Below are 17,352 nucleotides of genomic sequence, written 5' to 3'. Positions count from 1 at the left end.
GTAATAGAAGGCACACTGCGTCCGAGTTAATGGGTGGGCTGCAGTGCCTTGGTCTTTACTTTGTGAAGGCCGGTGGTGGAGTGAGCGAAAACCAACCACGTGGGTCTGAAGCGATGTTTTGAATTTCTCATGCCAGATGGCGTGGCTTTCCTCTCTGTTTCCATCGGTTAAATTATCCTTGCTCTTTAATTATAATTCAGCAAGGACAATTAGTTATTATTTCATGAAAGGAAACACTTCACTATTGTTTTTCCTTTCATGGTAAATGTGGTTAGTCTTCAGGCAGTGAATAAGTTGATTCTGTCTCGGTTTGGGAGCCGATGACCGAAGTATTTAAGTACCATCCAAGCCTTAGTTGAGCTCAGGCGATACTCATAGTTGGCTTGAGCTCTCGGCCCGAGACCAGTTCCATAAGGGAAATAGTTAATTTGTCTAGTCCCCCGGTTAACTGGCCTAATTCTTAACATAGTATAGTCTATCAATTTTAACTTGAGCCCTTGGGCGCGACACAAGGATTCCCCACGAGACCGCGCTGGTGCCACATCACTCCATTACTCTGCTCAGAGAGGGTGGCTACCTCTCTCTCTCTCTCTCTCTCTCTCTCTCTCTCTCTTTGCATGGCTGCGCAGGGCGCGAGAGTGAGATCTACTTGATTTGTCCATTGTGGCGTAACTCTGAATGGTGCGGCCTGGCGCCTGTTGCCAAGGTCCGTCAGGCGGCAACGTTGCATGAGCCACCGTGCCAAGTGATATGGAAGGTTTACTGAGTCGTTGTCTTTCCCTCTAATCCCAAGCCATTCATAACACCACGCAGTCGTATTATGAATGTATATAAATATATATATATATATATATATATAAATATATATATATATATATATATATATATATATATATATATAGATATTCGAAAAATAGATAACGTACAGACTAACAGTGAGACATAATGCCATGCGCAGGTCATCGCTAGATCTGTAAACAATGGGGGTTTCCCCGGGCCAAGTCACAGGGCTCAGTTTTATGTTTGAGTCGATGGACTATAGTAATGCCGCTCCTGCCCGCTCCCAGTTCCCACCCAGCGGCCCTGCCTCTACACAAGCTGCTGTAATTTCCAACACATCATCTTCATCTCTTGGGGTTGGAGTCGTGTTGAGGCTGAAGCACTGGCAGGCAGGAGGCAGTGGACTGGAGGATATTTAAGTGACCGGACATCCCCCTGTCTGCGGCCCTGCGGCACCCACCTGAAGCCTTCCCGGTGGAGTTCGCGGCCCACACACCCCGTCCCGGCGGCCACGTCCAGCACCCTGGCCTTGGCTCGCCGCTCCAGGGGTACCCAACGCAGCGCCTCCTCCAACGTGATGGCGGGGCCACGGTACCCGCCTTTCCAGATCATCTAAGGGGACGGGGAAGCAGATGATTACAGGTGCATACCCCAGGGGCCGCATCACTTCACTCCCGGACCTCACGGAGTAGTCGCCGGTTTAACGCAAAATCATTCCAGCGATACCCCATGATTCTGCATAGGCACTTGGTACCGAAGGCATCTCTCTCTCTCTCTCTCTCTCTCTCTCTCTCTCTCTCTCTCTCTCTCTCTCTCTCACCATCTCCTCGTAGTTCTCGGACCACTCGTCGTAGCCGGCCGCCATCTCCTCCGGCGTGATCCCCGGCCTGTGGACGTTCGCGTCCACCCTCATTGCCACGTCGCCCTGACTGCCGCCCTCAGACATTATCCTGCAGCAGGGAAGAGACGGGAGAATCACAGGCAGGGCATGACTACAGTACAGTACAATTCCTTTATACAGCCTTTATATATTTACAAAGGTAGGTACGGTTTTCTAGCCCGAACCGCAATCCTCGCTGACTCGCCGGCTGGCTCTCAAGCTCCGCCCACCTCCATGACAGGTATGGCCCGCCTCTCTCTCTCTCTCTCTCTCTCTCTCTCTCTCTCTCTCTCTCTCTCTCTCTCTCTCTCTCTCTCTCTCTTTCTGGAATGAAATAGACGAAGCAATTACATAGTAGGGACGATAGCTTGGTTTAAGAGTACACTGGATAGCTACATGGACGAGGATGGCAGGTGATAGTGAGGTGTGGGTGCAGTAAGGCTCCCCAGCTTATTGCACGGCCAGCTGAAGTTGCTCTCTCTCTCTCTCTCTCTCTCTCTCTCTCTCTCTCTCTCTCTCTCTCTCTCTCTCTCTCTGTGTGTGTGTGTGTGTGTGTGTGTGAAAGAGAGAGAGAGAGAGAGAGAGACTCGTGATCAGGCTGTGATGAATGAATTACACACACACACACACACACACACACACACACACACACACACACACACACACACACACACACACACACACACTCTGCCAGGCTTCACGGTCTGACAAGGCGGCAGTTCGAGCCCGCTCAGGGCGAATTCTTTCCGTTGACTAGGAGTGGTTACTATTCCCCCTTGAGCAAAGGGGATGGGGTGTGTGGTGTGTGAAGTCCTGGCAATACCCATAGATCGACGATAAAGAGCACTTCCTCATGTCGGGAGGGTACCTGCTGCTGGCGATTATGAGCTCTGGGAGGGCAGCATGAGCCAATGCAAGATGGCGCCACTACAAACACTCGCCTGCGCCAGAACGGGCTGGGCCGACCATCAGGCCCCACCGGGAAGAAGCCTTGGGCAGACCATCAGGCCCCACCGGGAAGAAGCCTACCGGCGCAATAGCCCGCGACGTAAAAAAAAAAAAATAGTCGCCATGTTAACCATGTTTCTTTTAATCCGACATAAAAATAGTTGTAAGCTCTAAAATGTCTTACTTTTATGAAAATTACATTTAAAAGAAATATGTTAAAATCCTTCAACCTATTAGGCCCGACACGTACCATTCAAGTCACTTGTCGGGACCCAGATGACCATAACAGCACAATTAATTAATAGTGACCCCAATCAGAGGCAAATACCGGAGGGAGATATGGAGACAAGTATTGTAAATATGATAAGAGAGGGAAGTGTCACGGGGTAAAATAAGATTAATAACAGGAGTGTGCTCACAAGGCGGTAGCTAGCCGACAAGGGTTGATTCCCGCGGCACGCCAGGAGACACAACGGTGTACACACCCTGACTAGGGAGTACTAACACGACTTACCTGCTCAAATCTCCCGTGGGGTTCTTATTTACTCTCCTTATGGGGCTGGAAGGCACATACGCACAGGCAAAAGGGTTACTGATAAAGCTCGTGTACAACTATGCACAGACTTTATTACATAAAGGAACAAGACACGGACAAATCTCACATACACACCCAGCTGAGCCTAGCGTTTCTCGTGCTCGCACAAGACTAACCTGCCCTGGCTACACTAACAACTAGCTACTTAACTTGGTGCGGAGGGAGAAGAGTAGAGGCTCGTTGCACAGCCTTGCTCGAGGTGGCTGCAGCTTGTCCTTCCTGCCGTGGGTCCTCTCATCAGGCGCGTGATGTCGGCGGTAGATGCGGCTTTCAGAAAGAGGCCGCCGCGGACTCGACACACCCAAACTGAGACCCGGTGTGGGCTGTATCCCGAAGTGGCGAAGCCCAGGATCCCCACACTCCAGCAGGAGGAAAACCGCGTGGTGCCAAAAGGTAGGCGAGAGTAGAGGAACGTCGCCCCGTGACCTCACCAGATGGCGGTCAGGGGGAGAAGTCAGCCCCGAGCCGCGGCGAGTGACCTGACGGGCCCCAACTCGCCCGGCCGAGATGCAAAACGCTGCTGGCGAGGAAAAATACAACAAAGGGTGCTGACAGCACTCTGAGCAATACTGCCATAGGCAGATATCGTTACACTTATCTGACGCGCAGCTATAACTTGCAAGTGCATGGCACCGCAATATAAACAGCGGAGCAAGCTACGTACAGACACGAAGAGGAAAGCAACAATCGCGAGCTAGCAACACAGGCCGCCCAGCCAGGCCGCGGGCGGCAACAGCCCCCATGGCGGGAAGCACAAAGACAATAGCCCAACATCCTCACAGCAGAGGCGTACAAGCTGCAGTAATGCACACACTACTATGCACCTACAGAGAGTGGAGTGGTGACTCCTGAAAGTGCGTAAACGCAGGTAAAACACAGCGGGCGACCCGCACGAAAATGCACGCCTTGGTATCACTACGCTCATCGCCTAGGCAACGAACAGGCTGAGTCATCGTGACCCGCCCCGCGCCTAGGTCACGTGACGAACTAGGAAAACGCTTCAACAGCTTCCCTATAGCAAATACTATAAAAATAACTTGTCGCGAATCTAAACCGAGACAGGAAGGAAAGCAATTAGTCAGATATACAAAGTCGTAAACATCTGATAAGCACTAACACTAACAAGGGAGGTTACGGAAAATACCAAGACCCACATACAGAAAACAGATACGGTACCCAGTAGGCGTGGTCAGAAAGTGTGGAAAACCATTCAAAAGACTTTAAACACGTGACCTCAGTCGTGACGACATGCTATAAGCGAATAACTAAACAGATAAGTCACTGTGGGAGCGTCATAAGAGTGAATCACGAATAGCAGGATAAGTAAACAATACAACATAATGAGCGAGCCAATGTTTGTTGACAGGAAGTATTGGCTATTGGTTATGTAGAAAATTAAAGCGTGTCAAGAATGTAGTTCCGCCTCAAGCAAAGAAAAAATGTGACCTAGAAATCAGTAGTAAGACCAGACCGAGCTTGGTTCTCGCCTCAAGCAGACCTGCTACTCACTCAGCTGAGAATGGCTGTTGTGATCTTAATCGTGAGTAGAAATTCGAGAATCTAAGGGAAACCGACTGTATTGTCCTGGAGATTATAATGTAGGAGATGTGTAGTAGGATTGTGAGTGGGACAGGATTGTGATTATTTTATTGCGATGTAAAGCAAAGGTAGAAACCGCTGGGTGTGGTATAATTTGGTGCTTCCGTGAAATTGTAGTAGATTATACTTTAGGAATGTGTTATTAGGATTTGAGGAGAGTACATAATTATTGTGATGTAACCAGAGAGAAACAAACCACTGCTTGTGGAATGACGAGTGTTATTATTATTGGCAACACCTGAGCACATATTGTAGTATTATGTTTTAGACATGTCGTTTGTCATATGTTGTATCCATTGCTGAATATGCCAGTGTTATGATCGTCTGAGCATAGAATATTGCGTAAGGCAATTACTTTCATTTAATTTTAAATAAATGTATATTTTCTTTTTCCCTTGTTTATCCCCGAACACCAGTCTCCAATAACAACTTAAGCCGGATCACTCTCCCAGGGATACGAGACGGTGATATCATTTATGGAGTAATTAATGAGTGATAAAAGAGTTGTTTTAATACAAGCTGATGCAAATAAAATAAAATGTAAGAATTAAATACAAGAAAAGAAGGATCCACAAACTTTGCCGCCCGCGTTCGTTACCCTTAAAAAGGAGGGTCTTGAAATTATGATATAATAAATATGACCCTCCAAACTTGCTGATTCATTCAGTCATGTGTAGTTACCTAGTAATCTTTCAATGACATTTTGTACCAATCTTACTTCTCTTCTATAAATACTATCCGTTAAAATTACTAATACCTATGTAATTAATCAAGCACTCGATAACATCTGTAATCGTCATTCAGGTGTGTCGAGACTTCTGAATAATGTACGCACGTCATTAGGCTCGGGATATCGCAGATAATGGCGGACACTCGACTTTCTTCGCGGACAGGTAAAATACGGGACCTAACACTAACCCGGGAACACACACACGTTACCGCATTAATCACACGACGGACTCAAAATAGCCTCGCAACCGCCTTGGGCGGCCGCCAAGTCATTACAAATAAGTCATCCAGTGTGAAAGAGGCTCAGCCTCCAAGACACATTACCGGCAGCGGCAGCCTTAATGGAGGAGTTCGTTTCCGAGCGGGAGAGCGTGCGAGGAAGAGCCAGTTTGCCGGATTACTTGTTTTCGTCTTTTTCTTGAAGGCCGGACTTGGGAGGTATTTGTATAATGGATGATGTATAACTATTTTCACTCACGGCCACTATCACATCTTAGTGTTGCTTAATACAGATGAAGGTTTTCCTTAACTACTTATTTGTCATGGAGAGAGAGAGAGAGAGCTTCCTCAGGCAGGCTACCCATTTATCGACCAGCCCGAAAAGAAAGAAGGATGAATAGCTGGGTGAGCACACTGACTGCCCAAGTCGGGATTCGAACCCGGGGCCGTGGATTCGTAGCTAACCACTAGACCATGGAGGCATAAAAAAAGATTCAAGAGGTGAGAAACTTGCTATATGTGGAGAGACTCAAGCATCTAATGCAGCCATTGTCAACAAGATGAGAAAACAATTAAAAGGAAATGAACTGAAGTTGCTAACGCTTGGTTGCACTGCACACACTTTAGATGTTCTGGCTCATGATCAAACAATTGGTAACATAAAAGAAAATGTGGTTCATGTTATAAAATACGTTTGAAACCATCACCCTGCCTCAGCAAGATATGGAGAGAGACGGTCAATGTCTTGTTCTGCTCCAGGACACTAGACGAACCATGTTTGAACTGGGTCAAGGCGTGGCTTAGCAATAGGAAGCAAAGAGTGCAAATCAATGGTAAAAGATCTCACTGGGGATGTGTTACGGGTGGGGTCCCACAAGGTTCGGTATTAGGTCTACTTTTGTTTATTATTTATATCAGTGACTTAGATACATGAATTATTAGTGATTTTTTTTTTTTTTTTTTTTTTTTTTACAACAAAGGAGGCAGCTCAAGGGCACACAAAAAAAAGAAAACAATAATAAAAAAAGTCCGCTACTCGCTGCTCCTAAGAAATAAATAAAAGAGGTGTCCAAAAGCAAGGTCAAATTCGGGAGGAGAGATGTCCTGATACCCTCCTCTTGAAAGACTTCAAGTCGTAAGCAGGAGGAAATTCATATGAAGGAAGATTGTTCCAGAGTTTACCAGCTTGAGGGATGAAAGAGTGAAGATGCTGGTTAACTCTTGCATAAGGGGTTTGGACAGTATAGGGATGAGCATGAGTAGAAAGTCGTATGCAGCGGGGCCGTGAGAGGGAGGGAGGCATGCAGTTAGCAAGTTCAGAAGAGCAGTCAGAGTGGAAATATCGATAGAAGATAGAAAGAGAGGCAACATCGCGGCGGAATTTAAGAGGTAGAAGACTATAAATATGAGAAGGAGAGCTGATGAGACGAAGAGCCTTAGCCTCCACTCTGTCCAGAAGAGCTGTATGAGTGGAGCCCCCCCCCCCACACATGAGATGCATACTCCATACGAGGGCGGACAAGGCCCCTGTATATGGACAGCAACTGTGCGGGGGAGAAGAACTGGCGGAGACGGTACAGAACGCCCAGCCTCGAGGAAGCTGATTTAGTAAGAGATGAGATATGAAGTTTCCAGTTGAGATTTTGAGTTAAGGATAGACCGAGGATGTTTAGTGTTGAGGAAGGTGATAGCTGGGTGTTGTCAAAGAATAGGAGATAGTTGTTTGGAAGATTGTATCGAGTGGATAGGTGGAGAAACTGTGTTTTTGAGGCGTTGAAGGACACCAGGTTCCTCTTGCCCCAATCGGAAATTATAGTAAGGTCTGAGGCTGAGCGTTCTGCAGCCTTGAGTCGTTAAGTTCCTGTAGGGTGGGTCTTCTATTAAAAGAAGTTGAGTAATGCAGAATGGAATCATCGGCGTAGGAATGGATGGGACAGTTCGTTTTGGAAAGAAGATCATCAATGAACAACAGAAAGAGAGTGGGACATAGGACAGAACCCTGTGGGACACCACTGTTAATAGATTTAGGGGAAGAACAGTGACCGTCTACCACAGCAGAAATAGAACGGTCAGAAAGGACACTGGAGATAAAGGTACAGAGAGAAGGATATAAACCGTAGGCGGGTAGTTTGGAAAGCAAAGATTTGTGCCAGACTCTATCAAAAGCTTTTGATATATCCAGCGCAATAGCAAAGGTTTCACCGAAACGGCTAAGAGAGGATGACCAAGAGTCAGTTAAGAAGGCTAGGAGATCACCAGTAGAACGCCCCTTGCGGAACCCATACTGGCGATCAGATAGAAGGTCAGAAGTGGAAAGGTGCTTTTGAATCTTCCGGTTAAGGATTGATTCAAAAGCTTTAGATAAACAAGAAAATAAAGCTATAGGACGGTAGTTTGAGGGACTGGAACCGTCACCCTTCTTAGGCACAGGCTGTATGAAGGCATACTTCCAGCAGGAAGGAAAGGTAGATGTTGACAGGCAGAGGCGAAAGAGTTTGACCAGGCAGGGTGACAACGCAGAGGCACAGTTTTTAAGGACAATAGGAGGCACTCCATCAGGTCCATAAGCCTTCTGAGGATTGAGGCCAGAGAGGGCATAGAAAACATCATTTTGAATAATATTTATAACAGGCACAAAGGAGTCAGAGGGTGGATGAGTAGGAGGAATATGCCCATAATCGTCCAGAGTGGAGTTTTTAGAAAAAGTTTGAGAGAAGAGTTCAGCCTTCGAGATAGATGAGATGGCAGTGTTGCTTTCAGGACTGAGGAGTGGAGGGAAAGATGAAGAAGTGAAGTTCGAGGAGATGTTTTTAGCTAGATGCCAGAAGTCACGGGAAGAGTTAGAGAAAGCAAGGTTTTGGCATTTTCTATTAATGAAAGAGTTTTTGGTTAGTCGGAGAATAGATTTGGCATGATTCCGGCCAGAAATGTGAAGTTCATAATTAGCATTAGTTTGAAGGCTCTGGTACCTTTTGTGAGCTGCCTCTCTATCATTGACAGCACGAGAACAAGCGTGATTAAACCAAGGCTTTTTAGCGTGACGAGTAGAGAAAGAACGAGGAATGTATGCCTCCATTCCAGAGGCAATCACCTCTGTGATGCGCTGAACATACACAGAGGGGTCTCTATCCTGGAAGCAATAATCATTCCACGGGAAATCGGAAAAGTACATCCTCAGGTCGTCCCACCGAGATGAAGCAAAATGCCGGAAGCATCGCCTCTTCGGTGGGTCCAGAGGGTGTACAGGAGCGATAGGACAGGATGCAGAAATAAGATTGTGATCGGAGGAGCCCAACGGAGAGAACCGTTTGACAGAATAAGCAGAAGGGTTTGAGGTAAGGAAGAGGTCTAGAATGTTGGGCCTGTCTCCAGGACGGTCGGGAATACGTGTAGGGTGCTGTACCAACTGCTCTAGGTCGTTGAGGATAGCAAAGTTGTAGGCTTGTTCACCAGGATGGTCAGTGAAAGAGGATGAAAGCCAAAACTGGTGGTGAACATTGAAATCTCCTAGGATGGAGATTTCAGCGAAGGGAGAGTGGGTCAAGATGTGCTCCACTTTAGAATTCAAATAGTCAAAGAATTTTACATAGTTAGTAGAGTTAGGTGAGAGATAAACAGCACATATGTATTTAGTAATAGAATGACAATGAAGTCTTAGCCAGATGGTAGAAAATTCAGAAGAGTCAAGGTTGTGGGCACGAGAGCAAGTGATGTCGTTACGCACGTAGGCGCAACATCCAGCTTTGGATTGAAATTTAGGATAGAGATAGTAGGAGGGAACAGAGTAGAGATTGCTGTCAGTAGCCTCAGAAACCTGTGTTTCGGTAAGGAAGAGAAGGTGAGGTTTAGAGGAGGAGAGATGATGTTCCACAGAATAAAAATTAGAACGGAGACCGCGAATGTTGCAGAAATTGAGAAGAGAGAGGTTCGAGGAGTCATCAAGACACATCTCGGGTCGGCAGCCAGAAGGGGAGTCCTCCCTGGGGGCATTTGTGCCCCCCCCACCCCCAGGCGGGGACTCCAAGGCTTGATGTAGGTGCGCCATTTTGAAATTTGAATTTTGGGAAAAGGTGTATATGTTGTGTCAATATAGTGTGGTGTGGAAAGAGAGAGGATCTGTCTTTAGAGAGCATGCTGAACTACTCTCCGGTGTTGTTTAGACAATAGGGAAACGGTTAGTGAGGACATGGAAGGGTCTTTGTAGGGCTTCAGCTCCCTTCTCACTTCCCATATATACCTCACCGGGAGTGGCTTGCGCCCGTTCGGTAGGTGTCTTCCTATCTACTCCGGCCATATGATGATACCAAGATCGGAAGAGTAATTGAGTCGGATCAGGACGCTAGTATTCTCCAGGATGAACTAAACAGATTGTATGACAGGGCGGATAAATGGCAAATGGAGTTCAACAACCCCTCACATAACTATTGCTTAAATGACGCTCCCACAAGCAGGTCTGGGTGCGAGAGGGATTTAGGGGTCTTAGTGAGCTCTGATCTCCGTCCAAGGACACAATGCATTCAAGCTAGAAATCAAGCAAATAGGGTACTGGGATTTATTTCAAGAAGCGTAAGCAACAGAAGTGCCGAAGTCTTCCTCAAACTATATTTAGCATTAGTTAGACCTCATCTTGACTATGCGGTTCAGTTCTGGTCACCTTACTATAGAATGGATATCAAAATGTTAGAATCGGTGTAGAGGAGGATGACTAAGATGATTCAGGGGTTGATAAACTTGCCATACGAGGAAAGACTCAAACAGTTAAACTTGCATTCTCTAGAAAGGCGAACGGTGCGTGGAGACATGATCGAGGTTTATAAATGGATGAAGGGCTTTAATAAGGGGGGTATTCATAAGGTGTTGTTGGTAAGAGAACCGGGTAGGACACGAAGTAATGGGCTTAAACTGGATACATTCAGATTCAAAAGGGACGTAGGCAAAAATTGGTTTACTAACAGAGTGGTGGATGAGTGGAATAGGCTTAGCAGTCATGTGGTGAGTGCCAATACAACTGTCACATTAAAAAATAGATTAAATAAATTCATGGACAGCGAAATTAGGTGGGGTTAGATACACAGGAGCTTAGGTTCAATAGAGCTGCCTTGTACAGGCCTACAGGCCTCTTGCAGACTCCTACGTTCTTGTGTTCTTATGTTCTTATATGTAGCTGATTGAATATATATATATATATATATATATATATATATATATATATATATATATATATATATATATATATATATATATATATATATATATATATATATATATAAATAATGAACTAACAAGCTCATGGAAATCAGTGAAGTTAATGATAGGGAAAATATTGATATCAAAGTTAGTGTTTTCTTAATTAATTTTTCCGTAGTATATTGTTGCCCTGGTAATACGGTCAAGATTTAAATCAATGACATTTGAAAAGAGTATCATAATTAAAGTCGATTTACGTCAATGATTAAAACAAAATCCTTAAATTTAAATCAGTGATTTAAATCAACTTGATTTAAATCAAACAACCCTGCGTTATATAATTATGTGTCTAATAAATTAAACAATATTGATCTGCCTTGTTAGGACCTCACCTTCACCACCCCCGCGCAGCCGCCGTGCCCGAAAAGAGACATTTTCTCCACGGTAATAATTACGATAGCTTTCGTCACGTCATCGAAGTGTTTTATACATACTTTGAAGGTACAGTCGTGGGACGCAAGTGTTGACACAGTTTTGGACGCCGCCAGCGAAAGACGGCAACTATCCAGCAGAGCTACATTTGAGTTATATGTGACGTATGTGTGTGTGTGTGTGTGTGTGTGTGTGTGTGTAAGGGTCAAAGAGTGTGTATGGGTGTGAAAGAGATATTATTTAAGGATTTTTGTTACGAAACTGTGAGCGTCAACTGCACGACGATTATGTTTTTTTAAAAAGAAATGTTATGAATCCTCTTGTTTCCACTAGTGAACGCACTGTAATAAGATTTTCTGCATTCCATAAGCTAATTGCTTGCTTGGCTTTGGTCGTCAGTGTGCATTCAGAGAGAGAGAGAGAGAGAGAGAGAGAGAGAGAGAGAGAGAGAGATTTATGTTAAGAAAAAAAAGTTTCTGCAAAATAATAGCCTAGTTTTCTTAAATGCATAATAATAACTTAGTATTCGTAAATGCAAATTAATAGTATAGTTTCATAAATGCAAACGAATCGCTTAGTATTCTTAAATGCAAAATAATAGCTTTGTAATTCAATTCAGTTCATAATAGCCTACTAGTTTCCTAAATGCGCCGGCTGGCATGGTCGATGACGACGTAATTGCATAACATTGTCAAGCGAGAGTTAAATGGTGACATCATTATATATTTTTATATTATATCATAATATTTGTGCACGTCATCAATGTTTTCTTCGTATTTTCTTAGGGAGGACGTTGCAGGAATGAATACAACATTTATTCAAATGCATAATAGCCTTGTAAACAACTTTAGCTGTCCTTGACTAAATTTGAACGAAATGTAAAAAGAGACATTTTCCTCCACAAATTACAAACTTGTTATCAGTGTGCACAACTGACAAATTCATATATAATAAATTATGGAGAGTGTATATGTAGTGACATATCTGAACATTAGCCTCTTTCCATGCGGTGTATATATTTTAAAGTCGGGGCCGGTGAACGAAACTCAGTGGACAGTGTGTCAACACTTGTGTCCCACGATTGTACAACAGTAGTTTTCCTGGGTTATTGGTCATGGAGATCCCTGACTTTAGGCACTGTAAAGCCAAAGACAGGGAGGGGTTGGTAGTTGGAGTAGTGCTAATTGCCATTTGAGCTATGTAAAAAAGCAACGAAAAGAGGGGGTGAAAAGGGGCAGTATACACGATTTGCCGTTTCTGTTGTAACCGACGGTGGAATTTACGAGCTCACATAACTATACACGGAAGGAAGTACTCTTGTAGGTGATGCAATCCTTTCACTTTCTTATTCCAGAAACATCAGTACAAACCTCTTGTGCTGCTACGAGGCAACCCACGGAAGTACTTACCAGGAATCGGTGTTCGGTCCTCAGGCTGCCCTCCGTCGCTGCGTCAATCTAGGTTACACGCGACACAACAACTGGTCACATGCGTTCGGAAGAGTATTTAGGAGCCTCAAAGGGTACGTGATGGTTACACTTATGACAGGCCACGCGCCACTACCGCCGGACTCCTCATATGTGAGCTCCGTCACCTCAGGCAGCCGTGCGCCACCCTGCAGTGTTGCCACCGGCCGTTGGGGTAGATTCCCTGGGACAAGGTTACCCGAGGTCTCCTCAGAATAGTAAACTCAGTATGACTTAATTAACGATGAGTGAAAGGTATTTGCTTTGGAGACTATTTGAGAAAATATCACCCGCTAAGAGTTAAAAAGTAAAGTTGATTATGGCGGAATCTGAAAACTTTCCATCGCCTATAGATGACTGAACTTCTGTTGGAGAAACAAGCAATGAAACCTACTCGTCCCCGGATCCGATGCGCGTTAACAAACAACGTCGTTGTCTGAGAATTACAATGCATTTCTTATACATTTTTATTTTCTTCAAATTGAAGTTTACGAAGATTCAAAACAATTACTTCCTTAAAACGCTGAGCTGCATACACAAAACAAAGCAAATATTACAAGTGTAAACACAAGATTTGCTTATGCTCGTTAAGTGCTTGCTTCGTGCCTACGTGTGGAGCGCTGCCACCACTAGTGGAGGGGTACAGTGGAAGTGATGCAACATCTTGTCAGGATGACACGACAGTGTAGCGCAAGTCATATGCAACCCTTACCTCCCATAATGGTGGCTCGTTACTCTTCATAAATAATTATACCTACCGTTCGTGATTTCCCTCAGTTTAGTGAGGACATACAGGTCAGTAGACGGTTGATTTGCTCTCTCTCTCTCTCTCTCTCTCTCTCTCTCTCTCTCTCTCTCTCTCTCTCTCTCCACTGCCCAGCCCACACGTCAGGCCCGTCGGGTTATCCATTTTTTTTTTCCCGTCCACTGCTGATTGTTAATAAAAAAACTTTACTCTGGAAATAAGCGAGATACGAGCATTTTCAATTTTGATATGTTTGCTTGAATTACACTGTACGTGTGTGTGTGTGTGTGTGTGTGTGTGTGTGTGTGTGTGTGACTGAGGACTGAATATATTTGTTGGCTCGGAGCTCCTAGTTACTTGTATTACAGAGGTATCTGACACAGCCATACTTTTGGACCCTTCTTTTCTTGTATTTAATCTTTATATTTTATTTCATTTGTATTAACTTGTATTAAAACAATTATTTTATCACTCATTAATTACTCCATATATGACCGTCTCGTATCCCTGGTAGCGTGATCCGGCTAAGTTGTTATTGGAGACTGGTGTTCGGGGATAAACAAGGGAAAAAGAAAATATAAATTTATTTAAAATTAAATGAAAGTAATTCCCTTACGCAATATTCTATGCTCAGACGATCATAACACTGGCATATTCAGCAATGGATGCAACATATGACAAACGACATGTCTTAAACATAATACTACAATATGTGCTCAATTGTTGCCAATAATTATAACACTCGTCGTTCCACTTATCTCTCTGCTGCTCTGCTTACATCACAATCATTATGTACTCTCTTCACAAAATCCTAATAACACATTCCTATAGTATAATCTACTACAAGTCACGGAAACACCAAATTATACCACACCCAGTGGTTTTACCTTTGCTTTATATCGCGATAAAATAATCACGATCCTGTTCCACTCACAATCCTACTACACATCTCCTACATTATAATCTCCAGGACAATACAGTCGGTTTCCCTTAGATTCTCGAATTTCTTCTCACGATTAAGATCACAACAGCCATTCTCAGCTGAGTGAGTAGCAGGTCTGCTTGAGGCGAGAACCAAGCTCGGTCTGCCCATACCACTAATTTCTAGTTCACATTTTTCTTTGCTTGAGGCGGACTTACATCCTTGACACGCCTTAATTTTCTACATAACCAGTGGCCAATACTTCCTGTCACACCCATTGGCTCGCTCATTATGTTGTATTGTTTTACTTCTCCTGCTTATTCGTGATTCACTCTTAAGACAGTGATTTTTCTTTTAAGCTAATGGTTTATAACATGTCGCCACGAATGACGTCACAGGTTCAGAGTATTTTTCAATGGCTGTTCACACTTTCTGACCACGCCTACTGGGTATCTGTTTTCTGTATCTGAGTCTGGGTATCTGTTTTCCTTGACCGTCGTTGTTTCCCCTTTTTGTTATCGTTTGTACTATGAGATGTTTACACTATTATATATGTCACCCTTCTTGTTAGTGTTTGTCCTGTCAGATGTTTACACAGTTGTATATCTGTCATTCCTCTCTGGGTATCTGTTTTCCATTACCCTCGTTGTTTGTTCGTTTTCTGGGTCCCGACATACTTCCCCTTCAGGAAGATCTCGCCCCTGATATCTCACAGGTGTTGGTTGAGAGAGAAGATATGCCTTTCAATGTCTGCAATTGGCTCTATTCTGGAAGTAGGCGGTGTTCTGCGTAGCGCAGGACATAGGAATATCCCACGGCAGACGTCACCAGCAGAAGAACCCGGATCACGACAATGGCGAAGGCAATCCACCAAGGGATTGCTGGTTGAAAGGGCTGATCCGGCTCGACCACAGAATTAAGGGGCTGCAAGCCATCTGTTAGCTCCTGTAGGGAGATGGACTCAGCACTACGAAGAGAACCTTGCCTAAGCGTCAATATTCCATTACCCGCCAAGCTGACAGTATATTTGTTTACAGGACTGGTAGGGCATGTGAGTGTCAGAGTGATGGGGGAGGCAAGTGAATAGGTCCAGTAGCCAGGACCTTTTATAAACATAGGGGTAAATGTTTTCAAGACTATTGTGTGGCAGAGGTTGATCACTGACTCATGATTGAAGAAAGCAGCCGATTCACAAGAGGCTGCGTCACTAGCCTCATAGACGGGGCCTGTGGGAGGACAAACTAACATATGGTTATTCTTGTTACTGTGTTCTATACTAGAAAGCAGAAAATATATTTTCCTATTCTCACTGAAGGCAATATATCGTGAATCAACACTATACATAAGAAAGTAAGTGCTATTCTGCACAGAAAATGGAAGGGAGTCGATTCGAAAGACATCAAAGGTGTCAGGCGGATCTCCTCGTAAAGGTTTGGTGAGACAGAAATTACGAGAATCGTGCAAAGCCGTTGTCCTGGAGGACAGTTATTACATCCTATATAAAGCTAAAAATCAGGAACTGCAAGGCACAAAAGACCTGGAGGCCGAACCTAGGCTTCCTTTAATGTACTGAACAACTGTTTGTCTCACATAATGGTTGGAGTTATGTATGTTTGCAGGGGAGCCTGCAGACTCAACTTTAAATCTTGTATACCTGGTCAGCATAATGCTAAGTCAAAATACAACAATGCTTGTAGGAGCTTTTTTCTCTTCCTAAAGCCAAAGTCTATAGAAAATTGGCGCACGACTTGGTTCAATACATCTACAGCTGAATATAGCCTATTGAAGGCAGATTGCATGGCATGCATATTACTTAACGATGTTGAGTTTTCCATAATAAACATTTAACTATATAAATTTTTCTCAGTTAATGACTCTAGTACTCTATTTTTCCATGAATAGCATCAACTTGAGCCTGGGTCGCGGTACCAAATAAGATATTAGACAAGGATCCTTAAAAAAATAATTATTTCACGTTTTTTTTTTTTTTTTTTTTTTTTGTATAATTCATAGAAGCATGCAGCTTGTTTTGATTAGTAGTCATCACATAGCCTAAAACGTTTCTTAGATGATGCAACAATGAACTGAATTCATGTTCAAAATTAAGGAGTGTGTATTTTATTGCTTTTACAGTTGGATACTCAGGTGGCATTTGAATAACATTTCAAGCCAAAGAAGCAGTTAAATTCCGTGCTTTATATAATGCAGCTAAAACATCTTCTGTGAGGCTAAACGGTAATATAGTCTCTGTCTGTGAGGACTATAATATAGATAGTAAGTTGGTGTGAAACTTTGGCCAGCACGTGTTGGGGACTCCTGTTGTGTTATTGAGTTGTACACCGAAAGAGTCAAATCAATCTGTGGTCTATTTCGTCATATTTCCGCTTAATCATTGCATTTTCATCTTTATACATTATTCCTGTTTTATATCGTATTGGTTTTGACATTACATTAGGCAATTATTGTACCGTAGAGGAAGAGCAAAGGCTTTATCTATGCTGAGGTGGCTCTGAAAGTTTGGGAGTAACCTAAGAAGGTAGGGCCTATGCATCAGCTGTTTATTGCTGTTGTAGAACGAACATTATTTAATGTGTCATCAGTAGTAGTCACCTCTCCGCTACGAGTTTTCATTTTCGGTAGAATTTTTTTCAGCGATTTCAGGGTTGAGCAATGCAAAGAATAGATCAGTGTATGTCTCTGGATTTAAGGGTATGCTCGCCTAACCGTTGGACATTGCTGCACATCGATGCAGTCTTCATGAAGGACTTTCACTCTATCTGTGTGGACCGTTGAAACCTTACTAGTCCTGAGGTTCCTAATTTTTACCATTATATCACTGATCTTCTCTAT

General features: G+C 43.8%; 1 protein-coding gene across 7 annotated transcripts in view; it reads right to left on the bottom strand.

The window, feature by feature from the left end:
* Positions 1 to 17,352, bottom strand: part of LOC127002541 (demethylmenaquinone methyltransferase-like) — a 119,887-nt gene that overhangs the window by 61,039 nt on the left and 41,496 nt on the right. For 2 of the 7 annotated variants that reach the window (XM_050868613.1, XM_050868612.1), the window contains exon 2: positions 1,241 to 1,392. The exons of 4 other annotated variants lie outside the window; for them this stretch is intronic. In XM_050868613.1, the coding sequence (XP_050724570.1) occupies positions 1,241 to 1,392 (152 nt within the window). Of the gene's footprint in view, positions 1 to 1,240; positions 1,393 to 1,600; positions 1,739 to 17,352 lie in introns of those variants that run through there. One more of the 7 variants, XM_050868616.1, reaches the window with a different exon arrangement.

Source organism: Eriocheir sinensis, chromosome 23 (genome assembly GCF_024679095.1).
Source record: "Eriocheir sinensis breed Jianghai 21 chromosome 23, ASM2467909v1, whole genome shotgun sequence".
In the NCBI taxonomy this organism is placed as follows: domain Eukaryota; kingdom Metazoa; phylum Arthropoda; class Malacostraca; order Decapoda; family Varunidae; genus Eriocheir; species Eriocheir sinensis.
This window is presented reverse-complemented; position numbering and strand designations above follow the sequence as displayed.